The following is a 26,762-nucleotide window of genomic DNA, read 5'->3' as shown; positions in this document are numbered from 1 at the left end:
AGGCAGATTCTTTACCATCTAAGTCATCAGGGAAACCCAAAGATACAGTATAATTAGGTGGAAATAACCAGCAGGTCCAGACAACTGTATTCAGGTTAGGAAACAATGAGTTAAGGGAACCTTAACATAGTCCCTGGAAAACAGTATGCACTCAGTTAACTACTGCTGGGTTAACAAAACACGCCAAACTAGATTTTGGCTAAAGAATTAAATATACAATAAAGAATCTGGAAAGCGTATCATATCAGGACCAGCTGAAGCAAACAGCATTGTTTCACCTAGAAGAGAAGATTTTCTGGGGACAGGATAACTGTTTTCAAAAATCATAAAGGTTTGTGCTATGAAAGAAGCCCACGGTTGTTTGCCCAGGAGGGTGAAACCAGCTGAAAACAGTCTCTAACAGGAAGGAGCCATCCAATTCTAGAGCAGCCTTCAAGAACTGGCACTGGGAAAACTCCTCAGCCTGAAGATCTCTCTGGGTTTTCTGCTGTCCTCTGATTCTGTTTCTAACATATCTCGTTTACCCCACAAATTGGGGAGGATAGACGAACAGCGGATACCGCGATCCACATCATAAGGACTGACAATCAGAAAAGTAAAATTATACCATGGTGTTTAGGAGTAGAGGTGTAAGGTCAAGAAAAATCATTGCCCCACTTTAAAAAATTTGTAACACCACAGACAAGTTATTTGGCTTACCTGGGCTTATAATAAACTTCCAAGTGAGACCAATGCTGCTGGCCCATGGATCACACTTTGAGAAATAAGTGAATACCTCTGAGTTGTTTCAAGCATTAAATGAAGTTAGGACCCAGGCCAAGAAGGAGACAAGGAAGGAGTCATGGGCACCCAATACAAGGAAGCATCATAAAACTAAGCAATCAGGATGAAAAAATACTTAGTGGAATATTTTCACAAATCAAACCCACAGCCAAAAAAATCAATGAGAAACAAAATATCAAAATTTTAAATAAAGACAGGATCAGCAACAGTGTCATGCCAAACCATATTGCAGCCTAAGGCAAAAGGAAAATCAATAACACTTATCCTATCTTTAAGCTTTTGCCATTTTGTTCACCACTGACTTTTTCACATTAATTTTGCAGTTTAAAAATATCACATTATTTATCTTGATCACTGAATATTTTAGCTCCCTCTTAAATTCTGTGCCTAAGTCAAGTACATCCCTCATCTCACCCTCGTCCCAGGGCTGAAAGAAGTAATGTCTGAAAAGTGCTTAGCAGAGTACCTGGCATAGTAAGAGATTAAAGTGATTATTAGTTATTATTATTTATGACCTAAGGGGCTTCCCTGATGGCTCAGTGGTAAAGAACCTGCCTGCCAATGCAGAAGATATGGGTTAAATCCCTGGGTTGGGAAGATCCCCTGGAGAAGGAAATGGTAACCCACTCCAGTACTCTTGCCTGGAAAATGCCATGGACAGAGGGGCCTGGCGGGCTATAATCCACGAGGTCTCAAAGAGTCAGACACCACTTAGAGACTGAGCACTGAGCACACACATTTATGACCTATAAAAAAAATAATACTTCAAAGACAGATTAGAATCCATATTTAAGAAAGTACTAAAGTACAGGAATATCTTGCCTCAAACACCTATCTCCCAAAGAGTAAATGGAACTTGGCTCTCAAGTGTGGGTCATGATACCAAAGTCCAGGAAGAATGTATACAGGCTGTCTGTACAGAAGTAAGAAAGGGGCAGCTTCAAGAAACTGATCTTGCTGGAAGACAATATATAAAGTCAATGGGGGAACTTTTCTGGTGGTCCAGTGGTTAAGACTTTGCCATCCAATATAGGAAGCACAGGCTTGATCCCTGGTTGGGAAGCTAAGATCCCAGACATGCCTCATAACCAAAAAAATTCATAAAATAGAAGCAATATTGCAACAAGTTCAATAAAGACTCTAAAAAATGGTCCACATCAAAAAAAGAAAATCTTGAAAAAAAATAAAGTCAGTAGGATTGATCACAATCGAGATAAATGTTTAAAAATCTTTCTTTTCATTCAGGGCTTTATGTAGACATTCAGGGCCATTTAACTCAGAATTTTCAAATATACATACAGAAAGCCTCATGAAATAATTTTGTTTCATCATTTCATGAACCATAACAAAATCCAATGAGAAGTCTTTGGATTCATGAATTTTTGCATTAAATCCAGTTATCAATGAGCTAAAAGCACCAAGAAGGGTGTTTTAGGAGTACTGACTCAGCTGTACCTTGATGGACACACAGATGACAAACTTCATCCATGACCACCTGTGCACGGGACAGCTCCCACCCTGACACTCCAGTCTCACCTGCGGAGGGACTGAAACAGCTGGAGCAGCCACAGGTTCCACTGCATTGCTCATTCTGGCAGGAGGAGGACAGCTATTTGCTGCATAGTAATTTCGAAGTTTCTTACCATGATTTTTACCCTAGAAATAAAATGAAATGAGTAATGACTGTGAGGAAGATGTATCAAATTGATTTAACATATTTACTAAAAAAGAAAAAAATGCATGTTATCCTTTCAGAGATACGCAACAGTGGGGTAAATAGTAGATAGATTTGATTATTACATCTTAAAGTAAAAGACTCTACTCTTTGACTCTAACAGAATGATTAATCTGGGAGAGATAAGCGAACAAAGTCAAAAGACATTAATTTCCTATATATTTCTGGAAAACAACCATTTTCTAGTGATCTGTATCCCCTCCCAACTTGTTGCCATTCATATGCCACGGCCTAAATATGAATTTTATGACACTCTGATCTAATCTATTTTAGAAGTCAGTAATGAAATGGATAATCCAATTACTTTTACAAAAATAGCACTTACAGAGTATCTTTTTACTTACAAAGAACTCTCCTGGGCATTAGCTCATTTGCCACTCACAAAAATCCTGAAAGAGGAATTTGTTAATGTTATCCAAATATGACAGCTGATACACTGCAATCCAGACAGCACAGAGAACTTGCCTCCGACACCTTCAGGAGGCCTATCAGTGGGGTCGCAGCTTGAGGCAAGCCTTCTAAATCCAAAGCAAGGCCCTTTTTCATACAGCATGATGGCTTCAGGATACACTGTGAACCTCTATTAAAATGGATCTGCCACTCTCATCATGGTTCCTTTATCATTCTCAAGTTTGTGGCTGAGCTGATAAAAAACTGGTGGGAAGGGGCAGTCCAAAAGTATCCTAAATGAGGGTTAAATTGTACATTACTCTTTAAACTGCACTGTAAAAACCAAACATGTAGGCAAATATTTATATACCATCTACTATATATGCTAAACCCTAGAAATAAAAAGGACTAGCTAGCATATGATCTAGAGGAGGAGACAAATATGTAAGCAGTTAAAGGAATGAGTAAAATTCTACCTTATGGCCCCTGAAATGCTATAAAGGTGCTCTTACCATTATCACAGTGAACTCCAGGGAGCCAAATCCAGTGATCACATCTGTGCCTTCATTATACTGTAACTCTAAGAAGCATGATACTATTGATACTCCCTCCTTCTATCATCTTCTATGACTCCCTGTTACCTCCCAGCCTCTCATTCTCTAAAGGCTGCAGTGTCCAATGCACTACCCTCAGCCCTCTTTTCTCTCCATCCATACACAAACCCTAGGTTATTTTACTCAGTCTCACAGCTTTAAAATACAGTCAATAAGTTGGTGATTCCCAAAATTACCTATCACTATTCCTGTTATGGACTGATTGTTTATGTCCCTCCAAAATTCCTATTTTGCAATCAAATCCCAATGGGATGGTAGTTGGAGGTGGGACCTTTGGGAAGTAATGAGGTCACAAGGGTAGAGTCCAATTAGTGCCTTTAAAAGAAGATATCAGAGAGCTCCCTTGCCCGCTTTCCACCATGTAAGGATTTAGGAGAAATCGGCTGTCTGTAATCTGGAAGAGCATCTCAGAACCCACCCATGCTAGATCCCTGATCTCAGACTTCCAGCCTCTGCAACTGTGAGAAATAGATGTTTGTTGTTTGAGTCACCCAGCCTAAGACAGACTAAGACAATCCCTGACCTTCAGAGCCATATAGCCAACTGCCTCCTTGCTGTCCACACATTGCAGCCTTAAGAGGCGTGTGTGTGTGTGTGTGTGTGTGTGTGTGTGTGCATGCGCGCTCACCTGTGTCCAACTAGGCTCTTCTGTCCATGGGATTTTCCAGGCAATAATACTGGAATGGGTTGCCATTTCCTCCTCCAGGGGATCTTCCTGACCCATGGATTGAACCCACATCTCTTGTCTCTCCTACACTGGCAGTCAAATTCTTTACCACTGTGCCACATGGAAAAGCCCCTTAAGAGGCATATCCAACTTCAAACATCTTAAACATAAATTTTAATTCCCTCCCCACCACAGAATGATCTCATCACTGCCACCACCTCTGTTCATGTCAGTAATGTCATTAAATGACATTACTTCACCTACTTACTCAAGAAAAGCCAAGGAGTCCTTTCCTTGATTCCATCCCTCCTTAAAGGCAACACATTCAATCCATCAGCAAGTCCTGTCAGCCTACCTCTACAATATATTCTAAGTCATTCCATTTCTTTCCATGGACACTGAAATACCACAGTATTCCAAGCTACCAACTCTTTTCACTTGTAGTAGGCAACAACTCCGAATGGTCTCTGGTGTCCCTCTCATCCTCCTAGTATTCTCATATCAGCCACACTGATAAGTCACTGTCTCACTTAAAATTTTCCAATGGCCTCCTACTACACGTCAACTATAATCAGCGAATCTTTCCTGAAGCCCTTTTTGATCTGGCCCTATCTACTTCTCAGATTTGATTTCACACAGGCCCCCGTCTCCCTCCTCATTACGTTCCTGCCTGACAACCAAACACATACACTTAAAATATGCCAAACACATCGACTCTAAGGCCACTGCACTTGCTATTCTTTCTGCTTAAAATGTTCTTCTTTCCAATCTCTACATGGCTGGCTCCTTCTTACCTTTCAAGTCTCAATTCAAACAGCATAATCTGAGGTGTCACCCCCATCGACCAACACTTCCCCCACCCAACACACACACACTGAATCACATTATCACACTGGTTTTATTTCATCATAGTACCACTTATAACTCACTGAAATAACTTTTTTTGGTTATTTTTTTCTCTTTCCTATCCTCTGGAATGCAGACTCCTTGAAAATAAGGACCTTGTCCATCTTGTGTACTGTTCTAGCCCCAATTTCTAGAACAATTTCTAACACATAGCAGGCAATCACTATATATTTGTTGGCTAAACGAATCACTATTAGAGTGGAAATAAGGAACAAACTGCTAAGAGAACAAAGAGAAGGGAAGACTTACTTCTGCCTGAGAGTACCAGGGAAAGCTTCCCTGAAAGGGGTACATTAGGAGTTATCTTTTAAAATGAGCAAGTTTACTAGGCAGGTAAGGAATGAGGGGAAAGACAACTGTTAACAGAGGAACAGTGTAAGGAAACGGCAGTTTGCTTGAGATGGTCTCCAGGATCCTTTAGAAAAGAGGTAGGAGCTGATATACACAGGGAGCTAATTATGTATGGTTTTGTCGATGACATAGACCTTGGACTTTAGAGGCAGCAGGGGGCTCTGAAGGGCTTTAAGCACAGCAGTTAAATGACAGAATTGCATTTGACAAAGATCATAAGAAATGGGAAGATAGAAAAAAGAGCCTAGGGAATGAGGCTTCAGAAAAAAAGAGATTGAGAATGTCTGGTTAATGAAGTAAAATGGAAACCAGACAACTGTGTCATTATGGAAGTCTAGAACAAAATGTTTCAAAAAGAATCTAATTAGATACATTATAACCCAGGATATTTACTTTCAGGTATTCCAAACAAAAACTTCTGGAATTCCTACATTCCAGAGGGTAGGAAAGAGAAAAAAATAAGCAAAAAAAGTTATTTCAGTTAGTTATAAGTGGTACTATGATGAAATAAAACCAGACAGTGTGGTAATGTGATTCAGTGTGTGTGTGTTGGGTGGGGGAAGTGTTGGTCAATGGGGGTGACACCTCAGATTGAGTAAGATGCTGTTTGAATACCTGTTCTTATAGCTACCTATAAGAACAAAAGAATGGGAAAGACTAGAGATCGCTTCAAGAAAACATACACATAAGGATCTACCTATGACAACAATAGAATGGGAAAGAGTAGAGATCTCTTCAAGAAAATTAGAGATATCAAGGGAACATTTCATGCAAAGATGGGCTCAATAAAGGACAGAAATGGTATGGACCTAACAGAAGCAGAAGATATTAAGAAGAAGTGGCAAGAATATGCAGAAGATCTATACTATAAAATATCTGAATGACCCAGATAACCACAATAGTGTGATCACCCACCTAGAGCCGGACATCCTGGAAGATGAAGTCAAGCGGGCCTTAGGAAGCATCGCTACGAACAAAGCTACTGGAGGTGAGGGAATCCCAGTTGAGTTATTTCAAATCCTAAAAGATGATGCTGTGAAAATGCTGCACTCAATATGCCAGCAAATTTGGAAAACTAAGCAGTGACCACAAGATTGGTAAAGGTCAGTTTTCATCCCAGTCTCAAAGAAAGGCAATGCCAAAGAATGTTCAAACTACCACACAGTTGTACTCATCTCACACGCTAGCAAAGTAATGCTCAAAATTCTCCAAGCTAGGCTTCAACAGTATGTGAATAGGGAACTTCCAGATGTTCTAGCTGGATTTAGAAAGGGCAGAGGAACCAGAGATCAAATTGCCAACATCTGCTGGATCACAGAAAAAAAAAAGAGAAATCCAGAAAAACATCTACTTCTGCTTCATTGACTACTCTTTGACTGTGTGGATCACAACAAACTGTGGAAAATTCTTCAAGAGTTGGGAATACCAGACCACCTTACATACCCCCTGGGAAATCTGTATCAGGTCAAGAAGCAACAGTTAGAACTGGACATGGAACAACAGACTCGTTCCAAATTGAGAAAGGAGTACATCAAGGCTGTATCTTGTTACCCTGCTTATTTAACTTATATGAGGAGTTCATCATATGAAAGGCTGGGCTGGATGAATCACAAACTGGAATCAAGATTGTGGGGAGAAATACCAACAACTTCAGATACACAGATGATACCACTCTAATGACAGAAAGTGAAGAGGAACTAAAGAGCTTCTTGATGAAAGTGAAAGAAGAGAGTGAAAAAGCTGGCTTCAAACTCAACATTCAAAAAGCAAAAATCATGGCATCCGGTCCCATCACTTCATGGCAAACAGATGGGGAAACAATGGAAACAGTGACAGACTTTCTTTTCTTGGGCTCCAAAATCACTGCAGATGGTGCCTGCAGCCATGAAATTAAAAGACGCTTGCTCCTTAGAAGAAAACCTATGACCAACCTAGACAGCATACTAAAAAGTAGAGACATTGTTTTACTGACAAAGGTCTGTCTAGTCAAAGCTATGGTTTTTCCAGTAGTTATGTGTGGATGTAAAAGTTGGACCATAAAGAAAGCTGAGTGCTGAAGAATTGATGCTTTTGAACTGTGGTGTTGGAGAAGACTCTTGAGAGTCTGTTGGACTGCAAGGAGATCAAACCAGTCAATCCTAAAGGAAATCAGTACTGAAAATTCATTGGAAGGACTGATGCTGAAGCTGAAACTCCAATACTTTGGCCACCTGATGGGAAGACTGACTCATTGGAAAAGACCCTGATACTGGGCAAGACCGAAGGCAGGAGGAGAAAGGGATGACAGAGGATGAGATGATTCAGTGGCATCACAGACTCTATGGACATGAGTTTGAGCAAGCTCCTGGAGTTGGTAATGAACAGGGAAGTCTGGCGTGCTGCAGTCCATGGGGTCGCCAAAAATCAGACTGGACATCTCGACATGACTGACTGACCTATGAGAACTGTTCGCAGGAGGACTGTTTGTAACCACTGAAAAGTGGAAACAACTTAGGTGTCCAACTACAGGATAATGGATAAACTGTCGTCTGTTTATACAATGTAACACTATACCATGATGAAAATACAAATCCTAGGCCCTGTGTGACAACAAAAAAAGATTCTTATAACAAAATGTTGAATAAAAAGAACATATTGGAAAAGAAGATATATAGGCATAATCACTTCAATGTGAGCATTAAAATATGAAACCACTATATTTTATGTAGGAAGATATATATGTAGCAAAAATACAAAAAAGTGGTGGATGGGAAGGTGGGGCACAAAAATACCAATTTAGTATAGTGGCTACATCTGGGAGCATAAGAGCAGCTCAGTTCAGTTCAGTCAATCAGGCAGTCATGTCCAACTCTGCAACCCCATGGACTGCAGCACGCCAGGCTTCTCTCTCCATCACCAACTTCCAGAGCTTGCTCAAACTCATGTCCATCGAGCCGGTGATGCCATCCAACCAAGAGCCAGTAATGCCATCCAACCATCTCATCCTCTGTCATCCCATTCTCCTCCTGCCTTCAATCTTTCCCAGCATCAGGATTTTTTCCAATGAGTCAGTTCTTCCCATCAGGTGGCCAAAGGATTGAAGCTTCAGCTTCAGCATCAGTCCTTCCAATGAATAGTCAGGACTGATTTTCTGTAGGATTGACCGGTTTGATCTCCTTGCGATCCATCCAAGGGACTCTCAAGAGTCTTATCCAGTACCACAGTTCAAAAACATTAATTCTTTGGCACTCAGCTTTCTTTATGGTCCAACCTTCACCTCCATATTTGACTACTAGAAAAACCATATCTTTGAGTATTCAGACCTTTGTCGACAAAGTCATATCTCTGCTTTTTAATATGCTGTCTAGGCTTGCCACAGCTTTTCTTCCAAGGAGCAAGTGTCTTTTAATTTCATGGCTACAGTTACCATCTGCAGTGATTTTGGAGCCCAAGAAAAGAAAGTCTGTCACTGTTTCCATTGTTTCCCCATCTGTTTGCCATGAAGTGATGGGACCGGATGCCATGATTTTTGCTTTTTGAATGTTGAGTTTGAAGCCAGCTTTTTCACTCTCTTCTTTCACTTTCATCAAGAAGCTCTTTAGTTCCTCTTCACTTTCTGTCATTAGAGTGGTATCATCTGTGTATCTGAAGTTGTTGGTATTTCTCCCCACAATCTTGATTCCAGTTTGTGATTCATCCAGCCCAGCCTTTCATATGATGAACTCCTCATATAAGTTAAATAAGCAGGGTAACAAGATACAGCCTTGATGTACTCCTTTCTCAATTTGGAACGAGTCTGTTGTTCCATGTCCAGTTCTAACTGTTGCTTCTTGACCTGATACAGATTTCCCAGGGGGTATGTAAGGTGGTCTGGTATTCCCAACTCTTGAAGAATTTTCCACAGTTTGTTGTGATCCACACAGTCAAAGAGTAGTCAATGAAGCAGAAGTAGATGTTTTTCTGGATTTCTCTTTTTTTTTTCTGTGATCCAGCAGATGTTGGCAATTTGATCTCTGGTTCCTCTGCCCTTTCTAAATCCAGCTAGAACATCTGGAAGTTCCCTATTCACATACTGTTGAAGCCTAGCTTGGAGAATTTTGAGCATTACTTTGCTAGCGTGTGAGATGAGTACAACTGTGTGGTAGTTTGAACATTCTTTTGCATCGCCTTTCTTTGAGATTGGAATGAAAACTGACCTTTCAGATAGGAGCAGCTTAGTTGGGAAAGGACACAACTTCAATTGAACTGAAGCTAGATGACTCTAGCTTTTCATTCTAGAAGCTACATGACAAATACACATGTCCATTATATTATTTCAACTATTTTTTATGTCTGAGGGGCTTACTAATGATTTTAAAACACCAATAACAAAAAAAAGTAGTGGTTCTACCAGGTCAGGACAGAGAAGTAACACTGGACTTGAAAAGATACAGATATAACAGATATAAAGAATAACCTTGGTAAGAACCACTTCAGTAGAGTAGTGGGGGATAAAAGACCACATGAAGGAAAAGAATGGGAGAGGTGAAAATGGAGACAACCAACATGGACAGCTATACGGACAAGTTCTACTACAACATGGAGCAGAGAAACAGAGTACAGAGTTAGAAAAGGAAATGAATCAGTAGGAAAAAAATTTTAAGATGGCTTAGGCTTGTTTGCATGGCAACAGGAGAAGTCATTAAAACAAAAGAACAGATATGCAGGAACTACAGCACAAGTTACAGAACCATAGTCCATAAAAAGGCAGAAGAAAATGAGGTACACAGGATTACCGGAGGGATCAACCTTAGATAGTGTCAAGCATTTTAATTCCAAACCAGTATCTACAGCAGTATTTGAGCAAATATTGCATCCATACATTAACGATAATAATGGCAACTAACAATTTTGAGCACTTACGTGACAGGTAGTGTTTAAAGCACTTTATAAATATTATCTCATTTAACAATCATGAAATTTCTATCAAGTAAGTAAAATTATTGTTCCCATTTTACACATTAGGAAACTAAGTTCAACGAGTTAATCACTTACCCAGGAGTTTTCAGACAGTTCCACAGAGGCTGCCTAGATTTGCATTTCTCCATACATCCACCACAAACAACACAGAACAATAAGAAAAACAAAACTGCACAAATCCATTCCCTCCATACAACCAGAAGCCACAGAATGCCCAGACTCCAAAATAACCATAAGAAAAAAGAAAAGACATCAAATCCCAATGAGTAATCACTCATGCTCCTGCCACAAGCCTTCACAGTAAGCGAGAGCAGTCCAACAGAAACTGAAGGACAGAGAGAAGGAGCTGCAGCCAGATTATAAAGCTAAGATTGCTTTATAACCACTACCAGAAAGAGTAAATCCCCAAACTTTATAAATATTAAAGCATGATCCAGGCATCAACTGCTGGACAGGGACGTAAATGTACACATGATCTGAAGTGGCTATCTTCAAAGTGGCTTTCAGAGGAGAAAAAGGCAAAAAGGAAGGGAGAGGCACTCTTTGGCAATAAGCAGGTAAAGAGGAAAAGAAGCAAAATGGGAAAAGTTAGCATCATCAGGACAAGAAAGAACAAAGCAAAATTCAGAAGACAAGACTTTCTGGGTGGTCCAGTGGCAAAGAATCTGCCTACCAATGTAAGAGACACAGGTTCAATCCTTGGTCCAGGAAGATTCCACATGCCTTAGAGCAGCTAAGCCCATGTGCAATAACTACTGAGCCTGTACTCTGGAGCCCACAAGCCACAACTACTGAAGCCCGCACATTCTAGGTCATGCGTGCCACAACTAGAGAGTAGCCCCTGCTCACCACGAGAGAAAGCCCTTGCACAGCAACAAGGACCCAGTGCCATCAAAAATGAATTTTTTAAAAAAATCAGAGGACATATAAACACTCTCCTGACCACCACTAAATTTAAAAAATCATTAAAGAACTGGACTTTGCTACAGTGATAGAAGAGGTTGCCATTGAATTATGAATCTCATAAACTACCCAAAACCCACATAATGAATACACAAAAAGAAATCAATTCTACACAAAGTTACCACCAAAGGGGAAAAAAAAATACATCTCAGCAAATGAATCACACCTCCAAAACAAACAAAGAAAAAGAAACAAAAGAAAACAACACTCCAAACAGAATTAAATATATATTCAAGCAAAACTTTGAGGATATTTTAAAAAATCACCTTGAAACAGGAATTCAAAATGTACGAAGAAAATTCCGGCAAAATATAATGAGAAATAAAAAGAAGGATAATTTCTAGAAAGTAAAAGGTATTTATATCCAAAATGAGGAGTAAATCCAAGTGTCAAAGAAGAATAGACTCAAATGAAAATGTATAAGAGGCACTGAAGAAAGACGGAAAAGCAGTCAAGAAAATAAAAATAATAAAAATTTAAAAATTTAAAGGGTCAAGAGAGGAAGCAATAGAAGTGGAAGACAAGTAAAGAAAGAATGACTTATATAAAACTGGAGTCCCCAGAGAAGAAAAGCAAAATCAAACAATCAAACAGAACTAACATTTGAAACTATAATTGTTCAAAAGTGTCTAAAATTGTCCAAAAGTAAATGAAGATCTGAATCTACATATTGAAAAGGCATGCCAGGTATCTGGGAAAATTAACCCAGAACAATCAAATCTGCAGTGGATCTTTTAAACTGTATGAGACTTCAAAGAAAAGAAAAAAAAAAAAGTCCTCTTAAACTCTCCAGGCAAAAAGATCAAATAACTTACAAAGGCAAAGGAATTAGAATGGTGTCCACAATACACAAAGCAAGGCAATAATAATGGAACAGCCTTTTTTAAAAAATAAAGGTGTGAACCAAGGATTTTATGCCCAGCCAACTATTCCTGTATCAAATGTGAAATCTATAGAAAATATTTCTAAATACATAAGACCTTAGGAATTCAATACTTAAAAGTCACTCTTGAAAAATCTATTAGCACTTCATTCAACCAAGAAATGACTGGGAAAACCAGCAAAAGGACTGATGTTAAGTATTTTCAGGTGTCTAAATTATCAATGCTGGGAAAGATTGAAGGCGAAGGCAGGAAGAGAAGGGGATGACAGAAGATGAGATGGTTGGATGGCATCACCAACTCAATGGACATGAGTTTGAGCAAGCTCTGTGAGTTGGTGATGGACAGGGAAGCCTGGCATGTTGCAGTCCATGGGGTCACAAAGAGTTAGACACGACTGAGAGACTGAACAGAACTGAACTGTATCAAACACCAAAAAGGTGAAGATGACAGTGAAAGATTAATGTTCAAATATTATACATTATGACATGATGGAAATAATGCAACAAAAATGGGAAAAGAAAAGTAGAATAAGCTCATTGATTCTGTAATAGGCAACAGGTGGGATACCATTGTGAGTGAGTGAAGTCGCTCAGTCGTGTCCGACTCTTTGAGACCCCATGGACTGCCTACCATGGTAGGACAGCAACCAGAACCCCCGTCCATGGCATTTTCCAGGCAAGAGTACTGGAGTGCGTTGCTATTTTCTTCTCCAGGGGATCTTCCCAACCCAGGGATCAAACTCGGGTCTCCTGCATTGTAGGCAGATGCTTTACCATCTGAGCCACCAGGGAAGTCCCCTGGTGGGACACCATTAAATGGGATACCATTAAATGGTAGGATACCATTTAATGGGATACCATTAAAAGCTGACAAATCAGGTAGTAAAACAGTAAATAACTGAACAGGCTGGTAAAATCATATAAAATAGTGTAAATAAGAAGAAAATGAAAAAGGTGTACAAGGGATGATACAGTGTGACATTTTTCTAAATATACCTTTTGCACAGGTGTAGAGAACAAACATATGGACACCAGGTGGGGAGCGGGGGTGTGGGGTGAATTGAGAGATTAGGATTGATATACATACACTATTGATACTAAGTATAAAAGAGATAACTAATGAGAACCTATTGTATAGCTCAGGAAACTCTGTTAGTGCTCTGTGGTGACCTAAAAGGGAAGGCAATCCACAAAAGAGGTGATATATGTATACATATAGCTGATTAACTTTGCTGTACAGTGGAAACTAACACAACATTGTAAAGCAACTATACTCCAATAAAAATGAATTAAAACTCTAAATAAATATACCTTTTTGTATGATTCTGACTTTTAGAACTATATTAACATTCTACAGGCTTAGAAAAGAATCAAAGTCAACAAGAATTGGGGAAGACCCAAAGTGAAATAAGTACAAACAGAATAAGCCTAACTGTATGAAAAAATAACATGACCACACCAAAGGAGGAGGGAAGGAAAAAACTATTCACATAGTCAGTCTGAAAGTATCTCTCCCATAATACTTACTGAGCACAAAAAGAAAAGCAATAACTTTACAAAGGACAACACTAGCAGACAGCATCTTTGTAACCTAAGTAACTTTGTAAAACAGTATTTTGACTACACACTATAATGCTAGACACCAAAAGAACAAGAAATAAATATTATCCTCTCATTAGTATGCTTATTTTCCAAAAGGACATAGATTATCAACCCCAGAACTATTTTATGTGTACTGTGAGTGTGTACGTGTTTGTGTGTGTGAATGTGTGAACTGTGTATACATATGTGTATACATATATAACTAGCTCTGTCATAAGAAGTCTAGAAGCAATGACACTCTACCAAAAGGCACACCCAACACTCAGATTTTGGTCTCTAAATACCATTCTCCAATTAAAAAAAAAAAAACCTGGCTCCTTGAAGAAATGGTTGACATGGGGAAGGTACCAAAAAATCTTGGAATACTCTGTATTGTCAGAAAGTAAGGAACTACACAAAAAATAATGGGGACATGTCAAATGAACATAAGCACCAGCCTGAAGGTAAACACACTGGTCAAATGTGAGACAGTTAAACATCAAAATAAATTATAGTAAGTGTTTATATCCCTGAATTAATATAAGAATCTACAATCGATAGTGATACTAATTATTTGGGAAAGTTCTTCATTAAAGTAAAATTCTAACTATAAATATAGAAAGAATGATTGAAGTAGGAAAATCACCATTTGGCAAACACCACAGTAATAATTACTGCAGGGAAAAATCATTAATAGATGCTATTATCACTATTATGTACATAACTATGTAAAAATAGAATGAGAAATATTCACATAGTCTCAAGGTATCTCCCCATATGATACTTATTACACATAAGAAGAAAAACAGTAATTTACAAAGGAGAGCCCCGGCAGGCACCACCTTAATCAGTGATCAAAAGTTAACAGCAGTAGTGACAGAAATATTCACATCAAGTCCTTTCCAATATGAAAAAATAGGAAAGACACAATATCAGTTCTGTGGTATTCCTGTCCAAAGAAACCACATAACCTGTATTCAACCATGAGAAAACAACAAACAAACCCAAACTGGGTCATTCTACAAAACAACTTCTCAAAAATTGCAAGAGAGTAAAAAGCATAGAAAAATTTAGCCCATCCACATCAAAGAACACATAGCACTACAGGCAAAAATTTATCTAGGATTGGATCCCTGAACCAGAGAAAGCACATTAGTAAACAACTGATGAAATGTAAAAGGTTTGTATAGCCAAAACTATGGATTTTCCAGTAGTCATGTACGGATGTGAGAGTTGGAACATAAAGAATGCTGAGCACTGAAGAATTAATGCTTTTGAATTATGGTGCTGGCGAAAACTCTTGATACTCCCCTGGAATGGAAGGAGATCAAACCAGTCAATCCTAAAAGAAATCAACCCTGAACATTTATTGGAAGGACCGATGCTGAAGCTGAAGCTCTAATGCTCTGGCCCCCTGATGCGAAGAGCCAACTCACTGGAAAAAGTCCTGATTCTGGGAAAGATTGAAGGCAGGAGGAGAAGGGGACAACAGAGGACAAGATGATTGGATGCCATCACCAACTCAATGGACATGAATTTGAACCAACTCCAAGAGATGGTGAAGGAAAGGGAAGCCTGGTGTGCTACAGTCCATGGGGTTGCAAAGGGTCAGACATGACTTAGCAACTGAACAACAACAAAACAGTCTGTAGAGCAGATAATACTGTTGTTATCAGTATCGAGTTCCCAATTTTGATAACTATACTATAGTTATATCAAATATTAATACTGGGGGAAATCTGATCAGGTGCACGCAGAAATTTTTAAGAAGCGTTTTATATAATAAAGTTATTCACATTTAAAAGTTAATAAAATAAAATAAATGTTGCCCAAAGACACAAGTAAACGCCAGAACTGAGAACACTTGTTCCAGAGTCCATACCACCCTGCTCCACTGCACCTTAGGACAACTAAACACAATTAAGGACTCACTCAAGTACTAGGAGCTGTCCTAAATGTTTTATACCTACTAACTTGCAGGTATGATAAGTATCTTCATTATCATCATCATCTTCATAAGGCATAGAGAAATTAGGGCATATTTCCAATACCAAACATCTAGTAAGTATTTCGTACTAGAACTTGAACACTAGTCTGACCCCATGATATGTTAACTAAAATCCTATAAAACAGATGCTAGAAAAGAAAATAATAAGAAATCAATATACCCCTAAAAATTAAAGATATGATTATCAAAATTTAAAAAATTCAACACAGCATTAGAATTCAAGAATACCTCTCAGAAATTCAATAAAGGGGAAAAATAAGAAATATGAAGACTCAATCCAGCTAATCCAAGATAGTGCTAATAGAATTACCAGGAGAATAAAAGAGAAATATAGAGAAGAATATTATCAAGGAAATCGTATCAAAAAAAATTCCCCAGAGCGTAACAGAAACAAGAGTATGCAAACTGAAAGGATCCACTAGGGCTGACAGGGACAAATGAATGAAGACCCAGACCCAGACACACCCATCACTGTGAAATTTCGGATACCAAGGATAAAAAAGAAAGCCTAAAAACTTCCAGAAATAAAAGCCCAAAATTAAAGTGGGTCACCCACAAGAGAATAAGAATCTGAATAAGATTTCTCTTCAGCATCACTAGGAAGACAAAAACAAAACAAAACAACACAGGTATACCTGCACACACAATGCAGTATAGCATTTAACCTTTTTAGAAAAATAATAGTCAACCTGGAACTGAACTGTCAAGTATGAAGTTATAATACAGACATTTTTAGACACATAAAGGTATCTCAGAAAAATATTAATTCCCTTTCATTACTACTTCACTTTAAAGAGAGAGAAATGTGCTGTAATATACATTTATATTTATCCTTTCTTCCTTCAAGTAATGCGAAGATGTACTCCAACAGGTTAAAAAAAAGAAAACATGCATATTTAGAAAATGGCAACCTAAGCCATAGAGCAATGAAGAGAAATTCAAAACTAACAGCTGTACAGCAAACTCAGAGGGCAACCAGTTGAGAATGGAGCAAGAAGATAGAAGGACCTGGGGGCAAAAAGGGGATTCCACATAATACATAGAGTGATCAAGAGTTTGGAGAGGAAAATGAGGATATGATAAAGATATATCATGTAAGAAAAAGAAGGGGGAAAATGAAAGCAATGAAAAACTACTGGAAACAAAAAAAAAAGATACACAATGAAGTCATGATCCAAATGTAAAGCATCTGGTTCAAATCAGAACAAGAAATCAGTGGGTTTCATGAAGATAAGTGAAATGGATTACAAACAATAAAAGGAAAGATTAAGAAGCTAGTAGATTTTTTTAAGGCATAAGAATCTTCTACTTTTTCTAAGAAAGTGTGAGAAACTCAAGGAAAAACAAAAAACTATTTCAAAGTTATAATACACATCTGAAGGAAACTAAAAGGGAATGATTTTGAGGAACTGGTGGCTTTCAAGAAAGAGCTATCCATTTGAACATCTCTTTTAAGTAGCATGGAACCATTACATTGGAAACAGAAAGAAAAAGCTGCACTGAACAACATTTCCCTACTAATAATACAAAAGCTAAATATAAATTTTTAACAATTCGTGTCAACTTGCAAGCATAGGAAATTTAATCTGATTACAGAATAAACAAAAATGTTATAAAACTTGATGTCAAAATAAAACTAGAGCCAACTCAAGATGGGAGGCAGAAAGAAGAACAGAGAAGAAAAGGTAGGGCATAGCTGTGGAAGTGAGAATTGGTGATTACTGCTTTTCATTATAAATCTTTTATACTATAGGCATTATTTTGAGACAAAAATCTTTGAATGTTTTAAAGAGTAAGCTGTTACCAGTGCAAATGCTACAAAGAGGCTAAGTGAGAAACAGCTAGATTTCACCTCTAATGTCACAGATAGCCTTGAAAAGGACCATTACACTAGAATACCGGAATGGAAACCAGAGTATGGTGGGTCGGGAAATGAAAACTTGAAGAGGACAAGTATATCCAGCAGAACTCTAAGGACAGAAGAAAAGAAAGATGGCTAACAAGAGGAATTAAAAGGAAAGGGAAGGTTGTTGTTGCTATTTTTATTGACATGGGGAAAAAAACCTGAGCATGTTTTTAATCTGATTGAGGTGAACAAGGGATGACAGGTGATGAGATCCAGAGTACAGGGTGAGGAATCAGCCTTGTAGAGAAGAAAGGATATCTATTGTGAAATGCAAAGAAACCAGGTAGGGAGGGGGCTTCCCTGGTGGCTCAGCAGTCAAGAATCCGCCTGCCCTGTGTCACAAAGAGTCAGACATGACTGAGTGACTAAGTGTGCAAGAGGTAGGCAGGATGAGACAGAGAAGCAGAAAGGTGGTGAGATCCAGCTAACAGGGTCTCAGAGAGCTTCTATCCACCAACAGTTTATTTTGACCACTCTCAGTACACAGCAAGTTCAACTGGAAAACAATCAAATGGGAAATTTGGGGTGGGAGGACATAAAAATTAGCTGACATTAGAGATTATGCTATCCAAAGCTGGGTGATCAATGTAAAAATGTGCGTGCCAAAATCAGTACTTTAAATCTGGGGATAACATCAGCTGTATCCTCTGAATTATGAATGAAGGTCACTACCTTCTGTATTTCAATTCCAGAACTACTTTTTTCCCCTGTGTTCTGTGTTTTCAAATTAATCTACTTACTATGGTAGGTTGTTGTTCAGCTACTAAATATTAACAAATAGAAATCTATGTTGATGACAGCTTTTTTAAATGTACCTTGAATAACTAGTTCTTTTTCAAGTGAGTTACATGAACTAACAGGAAAAAATGGCTGATGTTATTTCAAAATGTAGAGGCCTTAGCAAAATTTATCCAATGCTTTTTGCTTTTTAAATTTCTATTAATGACCTTCTATCCTAAAGTGATTCTTCCTCTGGGCAATTATGCTGCTGAAACAGTATTATGTTACCCCATGTCTGGCTTACCCTAAGTAACCCAAAGCCTACAGACAGATTTTAATAAAACGAATACATATTTTTCCTCCAAAGGTTTTACTTTAAATTATAACTAAAGTCATCATTTTGAGACCACAAAAATATGTACCGTCATTAAAAATGAAACAATAGCAAAGGGTATTTTGAAGCAAGCTGACTGGGTTAAAAAGTCCTGGAAATAGAACTAAATCTGTGATGACCACTGATATGCATGGGTCATCACTAAGGCAGCCCCAGCTTAGGAACACGAGGATGGCAGGGAAAAATCTCAGTGAGCTTAAAGCGAAGTATTTGTTGAGCAGTTTCCATTGTGTGTCCTGGATTACTGGAACATGATATGGTCAGTCTCTACCGTAACACCACTCAAACCAGACTGAAGGTTGTTTACAATACCCTGGGCAATTTGAAACTTTGAGATTTCAACAATGGCATCAACTGACTAAAACGTTTTGAGTAATGTAATCAACTGTGATTTATTACCTCACATGAATGTGTTTCTAGCTTATAAATAGGCTACCACTGATCCCTTTTATCTCACACATAATTAAAATAATGAATCTGTGGTCTTGGTATCAGTCAGTATTAAAAAATTACAAAGCATGTTTTAGAGTTGAAATAAAACTTTATTTCCATCATCTAATCAGCTACCTTGCTGTATCAGTCTACAATCATTGCCATTCTGCCTATTTCTGGACCTCAGTAAGCCTTACTCATTAATCTTACTCTTGTCTCTAGAAGACTTCCTAAATCACAGCCTATTCGTGTATCCTTGGTAAAGTCTTCAATGTATCTTTCAGGATAACATTTCTGTGCTTTTGTCCTATGTAGGTGCACCCACGTATGTTGTGTTCACACTCTGCTTATTTATTATTCTGATCTACTCTTTGATCCACACTCTCACATGCTGACATTTCTCTCAGGTTGAAATCCAGATTTCACTTCTGGATTAGCTTTCTTCTATGCTATCCTAATGAAACTGCTCTGTACTTTTATACATGAACTGCTTGCTTTGTTTCTTACAGGAAGAAAACTTCTTCCCCTAAGAATTACCAGTAACACTGGTTTCATTCAAATCTTTGTTTCTGAGCTCTTAAGAACTGGCTTTTGTTACACTCAAACTTTTTGTTTTCTGTTAGGTTCCACTCTCTAGATACCAGTTTGCTTCTTCACTACTCTACTTTTCCTCAGTTCTTGGCTACTTAAATTGTTTCTAGAACCGGCTGTTCTTCTCCAACTTTTCCACTTAAAAATTCTGATAAAATTTAATTCCATTTTCTTCTATTTTCTAATTCATATACTCACTGTATCACTGAAGAAACTGAAATTAAGTATATATTACTTATCAGCTAAAAAGTTCAGAGCACACATACACACGTGTAGAAGAAAAAAAAACCTAAATAAATTCTGGTTCTCTTTCTTATCTAGTTTAAGCCTTAGAATCCAATGACTCTGCTCAAATTGAACTCTCTCTATGCATAACCAGAAGCATCCATCACTGTCTACAAAGTCACAAAGAGATAATAGGAAGAAAAAAGGCAGGATGTACAATCCATGCACATATATTTAAATTACATATTGCCCAAGAGTTTTCCCTCATAAAAGTAAACAATTTTTCTGTAAATGGTACTTACATGTGTATATGACACACAATTAACTTGCTCCCAAGTTAATGGATTAAACAGCTAAAAATCAAAACTTTAGAAACCAGGCTTGACTTTCATGAGTCGTAGGCCATAAAACCAAACATCCCACAGAAACAAATGAAGACAAAAGCTATTAATAGCACTGTGTGTTGAATTTGACATGGATCATCCTAACAGACCATAACCGAAAAGTAAAACGGGCAAAAGAAGAACCCATGTCAAACTATTGTCACGGGAAGTGATACACAGAGGGAATGAGGTAGAGGAGGGAGAAAAAGAAACGTAAAATAAATCCAGAAGAGGCTTTTATGAACCAATAATGATCAAAAAGGCAGACACGACAGAGCGACTAACACACTGGTCAACAACCAACAGCAACACTTGCCAAGATCTGGATAATATAATTAACTCAACTCTTTGTGTTGGAGGGCAAAATAAACCCAAACAACAGGAACTCCATAAAAGTAACATGTCTTCCCCTTAATCCCAAAGAAAACAATTCACCATTAAAATGTTTCTGATGTACAATCACAAAGTGACATAATTAGCCACCTTGAAGATCAACCTTAAACAAAACAGCAAAGACTTACACCCAGAGTAAAAAAAAACTTGAAGGAAGTTACAGAGGCACAACAGGAGAAACATCTTCCTAACAGTCATCCTTCTACCATATTGTTCTATTATTTCAGATATTCATGCAGAGAATAAATAGTCAAATCAATGATGACCCAGAAAACATATTTTCATTCAATAGCATTTGGCCTCAACTGCTTCTTGGATCTCTTTTCTCAAAAAAATAGAGGATATAATTTTATATACAGAAAAAAATCAAGAAACATACCTGTGTTTTCCTTAGCAGTGACAGAGGTCAAAAGGAAAAGCTTAAGATCCATAGACAAAGAATATTCTGAACTGATACAAACTGCATTAGCTGAAAGAGAATATTTATAAAACTAATTCTTTCAGACAATTTTGACACTGAATTGAGTATGGAACACCATACTTCAAACACCTGTTCTCCTTAGGACCACAGGTTCAAACATGCATAGGTGATTTTATTAGCCTAAAACAACAGATGGCTTCCCAGGTGGCACCAGTGGTAAAGAATCTGTCTGCCAATGCAGGAAATGCGAAAGAAGTGGGTTCCATCCCCAGGTTAGGAAGATCCCCTGGAGAAAGGAATGGCTACTCACTCTGGTATTCCTGCCTGGAAAATCCCTTGGACAGAGGAGCCCCGAGGGCTACAGTCCACAGGGTCACAAAGAGCCAGACGTGACTGAAGCAACTTAGCACACACACACACACAAAACCCCAGGTAAACTGATGCCACACAGCTAAGTGTACGAAGTTGAAAGAAATCCCATTCCACAAAAAGTGATGTTTTCTTTTAAAGTAGCAACACTGTGCTTTTAGCCAAACAAATACTTAGCCATCTTATTATTCCAGGCACAAACGGTCATTTCAGAGACACCTGTGAATTGAGCAGAGCCCTGAAATGTTCTCCCACTAGATGCTTGATTTTTCTTTTCTTCCCTTACCTGATAATGAGCCTGGGCTTGCTGTGCTGAGTTCAAGGTGACATTGCAGAGCTTGCAGTACAGGGGCTTACATAGCTCCTCCAGGGCAGTGTCTTGTTCCCCTCCTTTAGGTGGCTCTTCTTCCCCAGCCAAAGGCAAGGAAGCCTCCTGCCCAAAAGGCTTCTGAGGTGGAAGCTTCAAGGCTCCTGTAGACCTGGCGGCCACTGACATAGGAGGAGAAGATGAGGGCCGCTTAGGCGGAGGAAGCCCGGCGTGTTGCAAGAGGATCATTGGGTAGGAAAGCCTTGGGCATCATCCAAAGGATGAGGAGAAGGCGGGTCTTCAAATCTGAATCAACAGCAAAAATTGAAAAAAAATAACTTAAAAATGTGTTATCAGCAATATGACATGTAAATGACCACATCATGGGTTCCTTCCTCTACTTCTCCAAACCAGGACTCTCTTTCTTTTCCCTCATCCGGCACACTTCCCCCATCTGTTAATCCACATTGACACAACGCTCTTCCACTGAGAAGAGCTTTATGGATTTGGCTTGATTTTGCCTGGCACAGCTCCAACTGCGGTCCCTCTGGCCCATGAACATTAATAGCATTGCATCCACGGCTAATTAAATCTAAAAGTCACATGACCGAAATGAACATCAAAGGTCACCCAGTCCAGACCCCTTCCCTCAGGCACACTTGAAACACTCTTGATGATAATCATGCATAGACAAAAAAAAAAAAATCCCCTTTTCATGCAAACTAATCTTTCCATCCAAATAATATCAAAAACAGTGAAATCAAGAGTGTCACTGCTCAAACTACTGCAAACACTTCTAGAACTAGCTTAACTATTCAGGAACTCTATATATCTAATAGCTAATATTAGACATATACTCTAATATCTTGGAAAAGCTCTTGAGTCCCTAAATGTGACAAAAATAAACAAACATGTACCTTCTGATCAACTAGTAATACCTAAATAATTGATCCAATGAATCTTCAAAGTGGAGGTTGCAAACAAACAACCTGAAGGCCACAAGAAGCCACAGATGTGCTCTGTTTGGAATATACAGTGTTTCACTTTGCTTTCATTTTTAAATTGAATTGGTTGTCAACATTTTAAAATCAAAAGATTTGTGGCTCCTCTCGATAAAAGGGGGATCTGACAACACTTGGACCATAGTCCTACGTGGGCAACAATAGCTAGTTAGTATTGAGAGGCACCGTCCTGGGTACCCAAGCTTGTCTTTAAACCACCTCAAGTGCCCACTCAGCCTGCTGCTTCTATTCATATTATGTGCCTGTGCCCCACAGGCTCAAGTTGAAGAACCCACCTCATGTAGCCTTAGATTGTATTCATTAGTCTCCTATAAAATCAGAGTATTTTCTTTCTCTCTCTAGAGGTAAATTTTGAGATAAGGGTTTTAATTTGGGTTAATTTGAATCGTGGGAACTCAAAGCGCATAGTTTGGTTCATTTTGAGAGACTCAGGACTAGAAGTTGCCATCTGGGTCGGAGGCAGGAGAAATGGGTAAAACTGAAGTGGGATTGGAACATACTGGGTCTTTTCTGAGGGAAACAATGGAGACTATAAGGGAAAGCAAACAGTTGAAAGACTGAGGAACTAGAATTACACTGGGGCCCTGGCAGTATGATCCAGTTCCTTGCTGGACGCTTACTTCATGCACTATTTGATATAGGTAATTTACCTATCCCTGCTCCCATGGATCTTCCTGATCCAGGAATCGAAATGGGGTCTCCTGCACTGCAGGTGATTTCTTTACCAACTGAGCTATGAGGGAAGTCCCTAACCCTGAGTATCTCAAAATGAACCACACTATGCGCTTTGAGTTCCCATGATTCTAATTAACCCAAATTAAAATCCTTATCTCAAAATCCTCTATTCCTTCCACTTTCAATACTATTAAAACCTCTTTTTGGTCAATAGAATATAGCTATTTTAAGTTCCAAAATTCCATTTCATCTGCAATAGAAAAGTATAGGTTTTAACAAGAACAATTTTGAAAAGTAAAGTCTCTTTTACCACATTTAATAAGTATTCTACACCTGTAAATTGCAACCAAATAATAGTTTTTGTACTAAATTTTGTACTAAATTCAGGCTCTTAGAGCAGGTGAGGTTATCAGTGCAATGGGAAAATAATGTACTAAATGGCAAAGTACATACATCATTAGTCATAGTATTCAACAATATTTCTCATTAAGCATAATATGTAGAAAAACAATAATGCTATTTTATTCTCAAGCAGAAGTATGCTGTCCATACCTCTGAGAATATTTTTTAAAAAGCAATACAGATTTAGAACATTTAAAAAGTCAGGTTCTCTATAATCACATTATTCCTCTCAATTAAACCAAGTGAAGTCATTCAGAAAGCAAAGGCAAATACGGATATTTAAAAAAAGAAAACTATGGGGACAAAGACCCCTTTTTAAAAAGTTTAACTACCTAATCATAACAATTAGTAATATTAAAAGACTACATACACCACCTGTACAGAGACAAAAGGATACCAAAGTGCCAATGACAAGTTGCCAGCTCAGAGAGAAATGGTGGAGGAGGATGTTAAAACATCTAGATAAAGGAAATAAGCAATATAAAGAGAAAATCAAAAGTTACCAATGGCCTAGACATGTCTGGACTTGTTCTATAAAAGTTCACTCCCACTTGAGGAAATACCAGCATGTGTCTCCCCCAGCGTTGTCTACAGGCTTCCATCAAACTAACGGCCTGATAAAATCTCCTGAATTGAACAAAAAATTCTCATACAGTACAAACTTACCCATTATCACATTTTACCTTTTAATGTTTAAAGAATAGCTAGATAGTCCAAAATTCTTTCTTGTAATATTTAACAATCAAAATGATGTCAACTTCCCCAAAAGTATCTATGCAAGACAATTACATCAGGTATTACTATACTTGCAAAAAAAAAAAAACTAGCATAAAATAAAAATCTAAAAACGAAGCCTTCAGTGAAAGCAGATATGGTGGAATATAAAGAGATACAAAGCACATAGGACTCGGGTCTGTTCAACTACTGCATCAGATTAAAAGAAACTAACTTGATGCCTGATGTAAATAAAATTTTCCTCAGATCATAAAAGCCATTCAATTTGATGCTTGAAGTAGCATAAGTGAAGGATTTAAGGTGGTTAATGTCCTGGTATGGAAGGGGTTGAGGAGACAATAAAAAAAAATCAAAGCTTCTCAGTCTACCCTGTTTAAAGAAAAGGAATGATCATATAGCATAGTTTTCATGATCGAACTGGGGCCTACTCGTCACATACTGCATTAAAGACAACCACTTTCTCATTTGGAGAAATCTTCGGAGGAAAGGAAACACAATAAGGGAACAGGTTACTGGCACCCCAGGAAACTAGGGAAGTCTGTAACTGGGGATTCCGAAAATGAGGGAAAGACGGTGAGCATTATTCAGAGGTCATCAGAACACGGCGAGAAGGAATGAGAGAGGAAAACAGAAAAATAATCAGTTGTAAGGTATATCACAGAAGGAAAACCCAAAAGAACGCAAGAACCTGGGGAAGAAGAGGCCTTGGTGAATTGGCGGATGTTCTCCAGTCTCAGTTATGACGGGTCCAAATCCTAGGAAATCAGAGCTACATACACTTCAGCATCGCCCACATATATCTTACATTTCTAAAACGTGAATGCATACACAAGAAAGCGCACTCACATACACATACATACACACACACACATGCACGGACACACACATACACACACGCACGCACGCACCTCAATCCCGTGAGGATGCCATCACGAAAGATGGAATCCCGGGTCTCCCACGGGGCGGGGGCAAGCGCTAGGGCCAAGGCAGCCGCACGCCTCGAGGAGCCAAACAGAACACGTGAAATGCTTTAAAAACAAACAGATAAATAAAAGCGCCGCAAGCCGGTCACGTGGAGCGCAGGTGGAAAGCCGCACCGGAAAGGAACTGCAAGCCCGGTCGCGCCAGTGCTCGTCCCAAATGCCCCAGCTCGCGGTCGCCCGCACTTACCGGAACCCCCGGGAAGCGCCGGGAGTCTGGGCGCCGCGCCTGTCCCGGGCGCCCGCCGCCGTCCGTCCTCCGCGCCCGGCGCGGCCCGATTCTACTCCGCCTCCCTCCGCGCAACTTTCTCGGCTGGCCCGGCAGAGCCCCCTCCACAGCTGAAGGCTGACTGTCAAAAGTCAGTCCAACCGGACCCACAGGGAAACAGCTGCAGGAAGTGACTGCGGAATCGGGAGGCGGCGGAGGAGGAGACTGAAGGCGCCGGCCCGGCGTAGCCAGTGCGCATGTGCCTGGTGGAGCGCGGCCCGCGGCGGCTGCGGCGGCTCCGGCTCTCGGGGAGGGTGGGGTGCGCACCCAGCAGGTGCGGGTCTGGGAGCGCAGCGGCTCTGAGCCGGCGTGGGGAACAGAGGCACGAGTCACCACCGGCACTGAAGAGTTTGTTCATCCTATAACCTGGAAAGTTGATCACAGCAGAAACCTGGGCAGAGTTTTCACAACTTTCATCTCCTGTCACTGAGATCCAAACCCTTTTTCAGTCCAGTCCTGCCCTCCATCCGCTGATTGCCTGCTAAGAGTGGTAGAGGGGAGCTCCCAGAATATCCAGGATCGCCCAACCTGCTGCGACAGAACCTTTAAATTGCTCCTTTCTCCAGGATGAAGGATGAATAGCGCGCGGCTTCCAACTCAGAGGTCTCCAATCACACAAGAAAACATACACGCAGACTTGCCCTCTACGCAACATCAGAATTGGCAAGAGAGATGGTTTTTCCCGTGGTCATGTATGGATGTGAGAGTTGGACTGTGAAG

General features: G+C 39.2%; 1 protein-coding gene across 4 annotated transcripts in view; it reads right to left on the bottom strand.

The window, feature by feature from the left end:
• The window catches only part of ZMAT3 (zinc finger matrin-type 3), a 33,641-nt gene extending 7,455 nt beyond the window's left edge, over positions 1 to 26,186 (bottom strand). For 3 of the 4 annotated variants that reach the window (XM_088838982.1, XM_088838974.1, XM_088838979.1), the window contains exons 1-3: positions 25,965 to 26,186; positions 21,940 to 22,266; positions 2,320 to 2,439 (exon numbers count right to left, since the gene is read on the bottom strand). In XM_088838982.1, coding sequence (XP_088695108.1) covers positions 2,320 to 2,439; positions 21,940 to 22,209 — 390 coding nt within the window. In that variant the 5' untranslated portion in view covers positions 22,210 to 22,266; positions 25,965 to 26,186. Of the gene's footprint in view, positions 1 to 2,319; positions 2,440 to 21,939; positions 22,267 to 25,702; positions 25,834 to 25,964 lie in introns of those variants that run through there. The other variant, XM_088838978.1, reaches the window with a different exon arrangement.
• Positions 26,187 to 26,762: the final 576 nt, after the last annotated feature.

This window comes from Moschus berezovskii, chromosome 1 (genome assembly GCF_049115385.1).
Source record: "Moschus berezovskii isolate FMDL1 chromosome 1, NW_MosBer_1.0, whole genome shotgun sequence".
NCBI classification, from domain to species: Eukaryota; Metazoa; Chordata; class Mammalia; order Artiodactyla; family Moschidae; genus Moschus; species Moschus berezovskii.
This window is presented reverse-complemented; position numbering and strand designations above follow the sequence as displayed.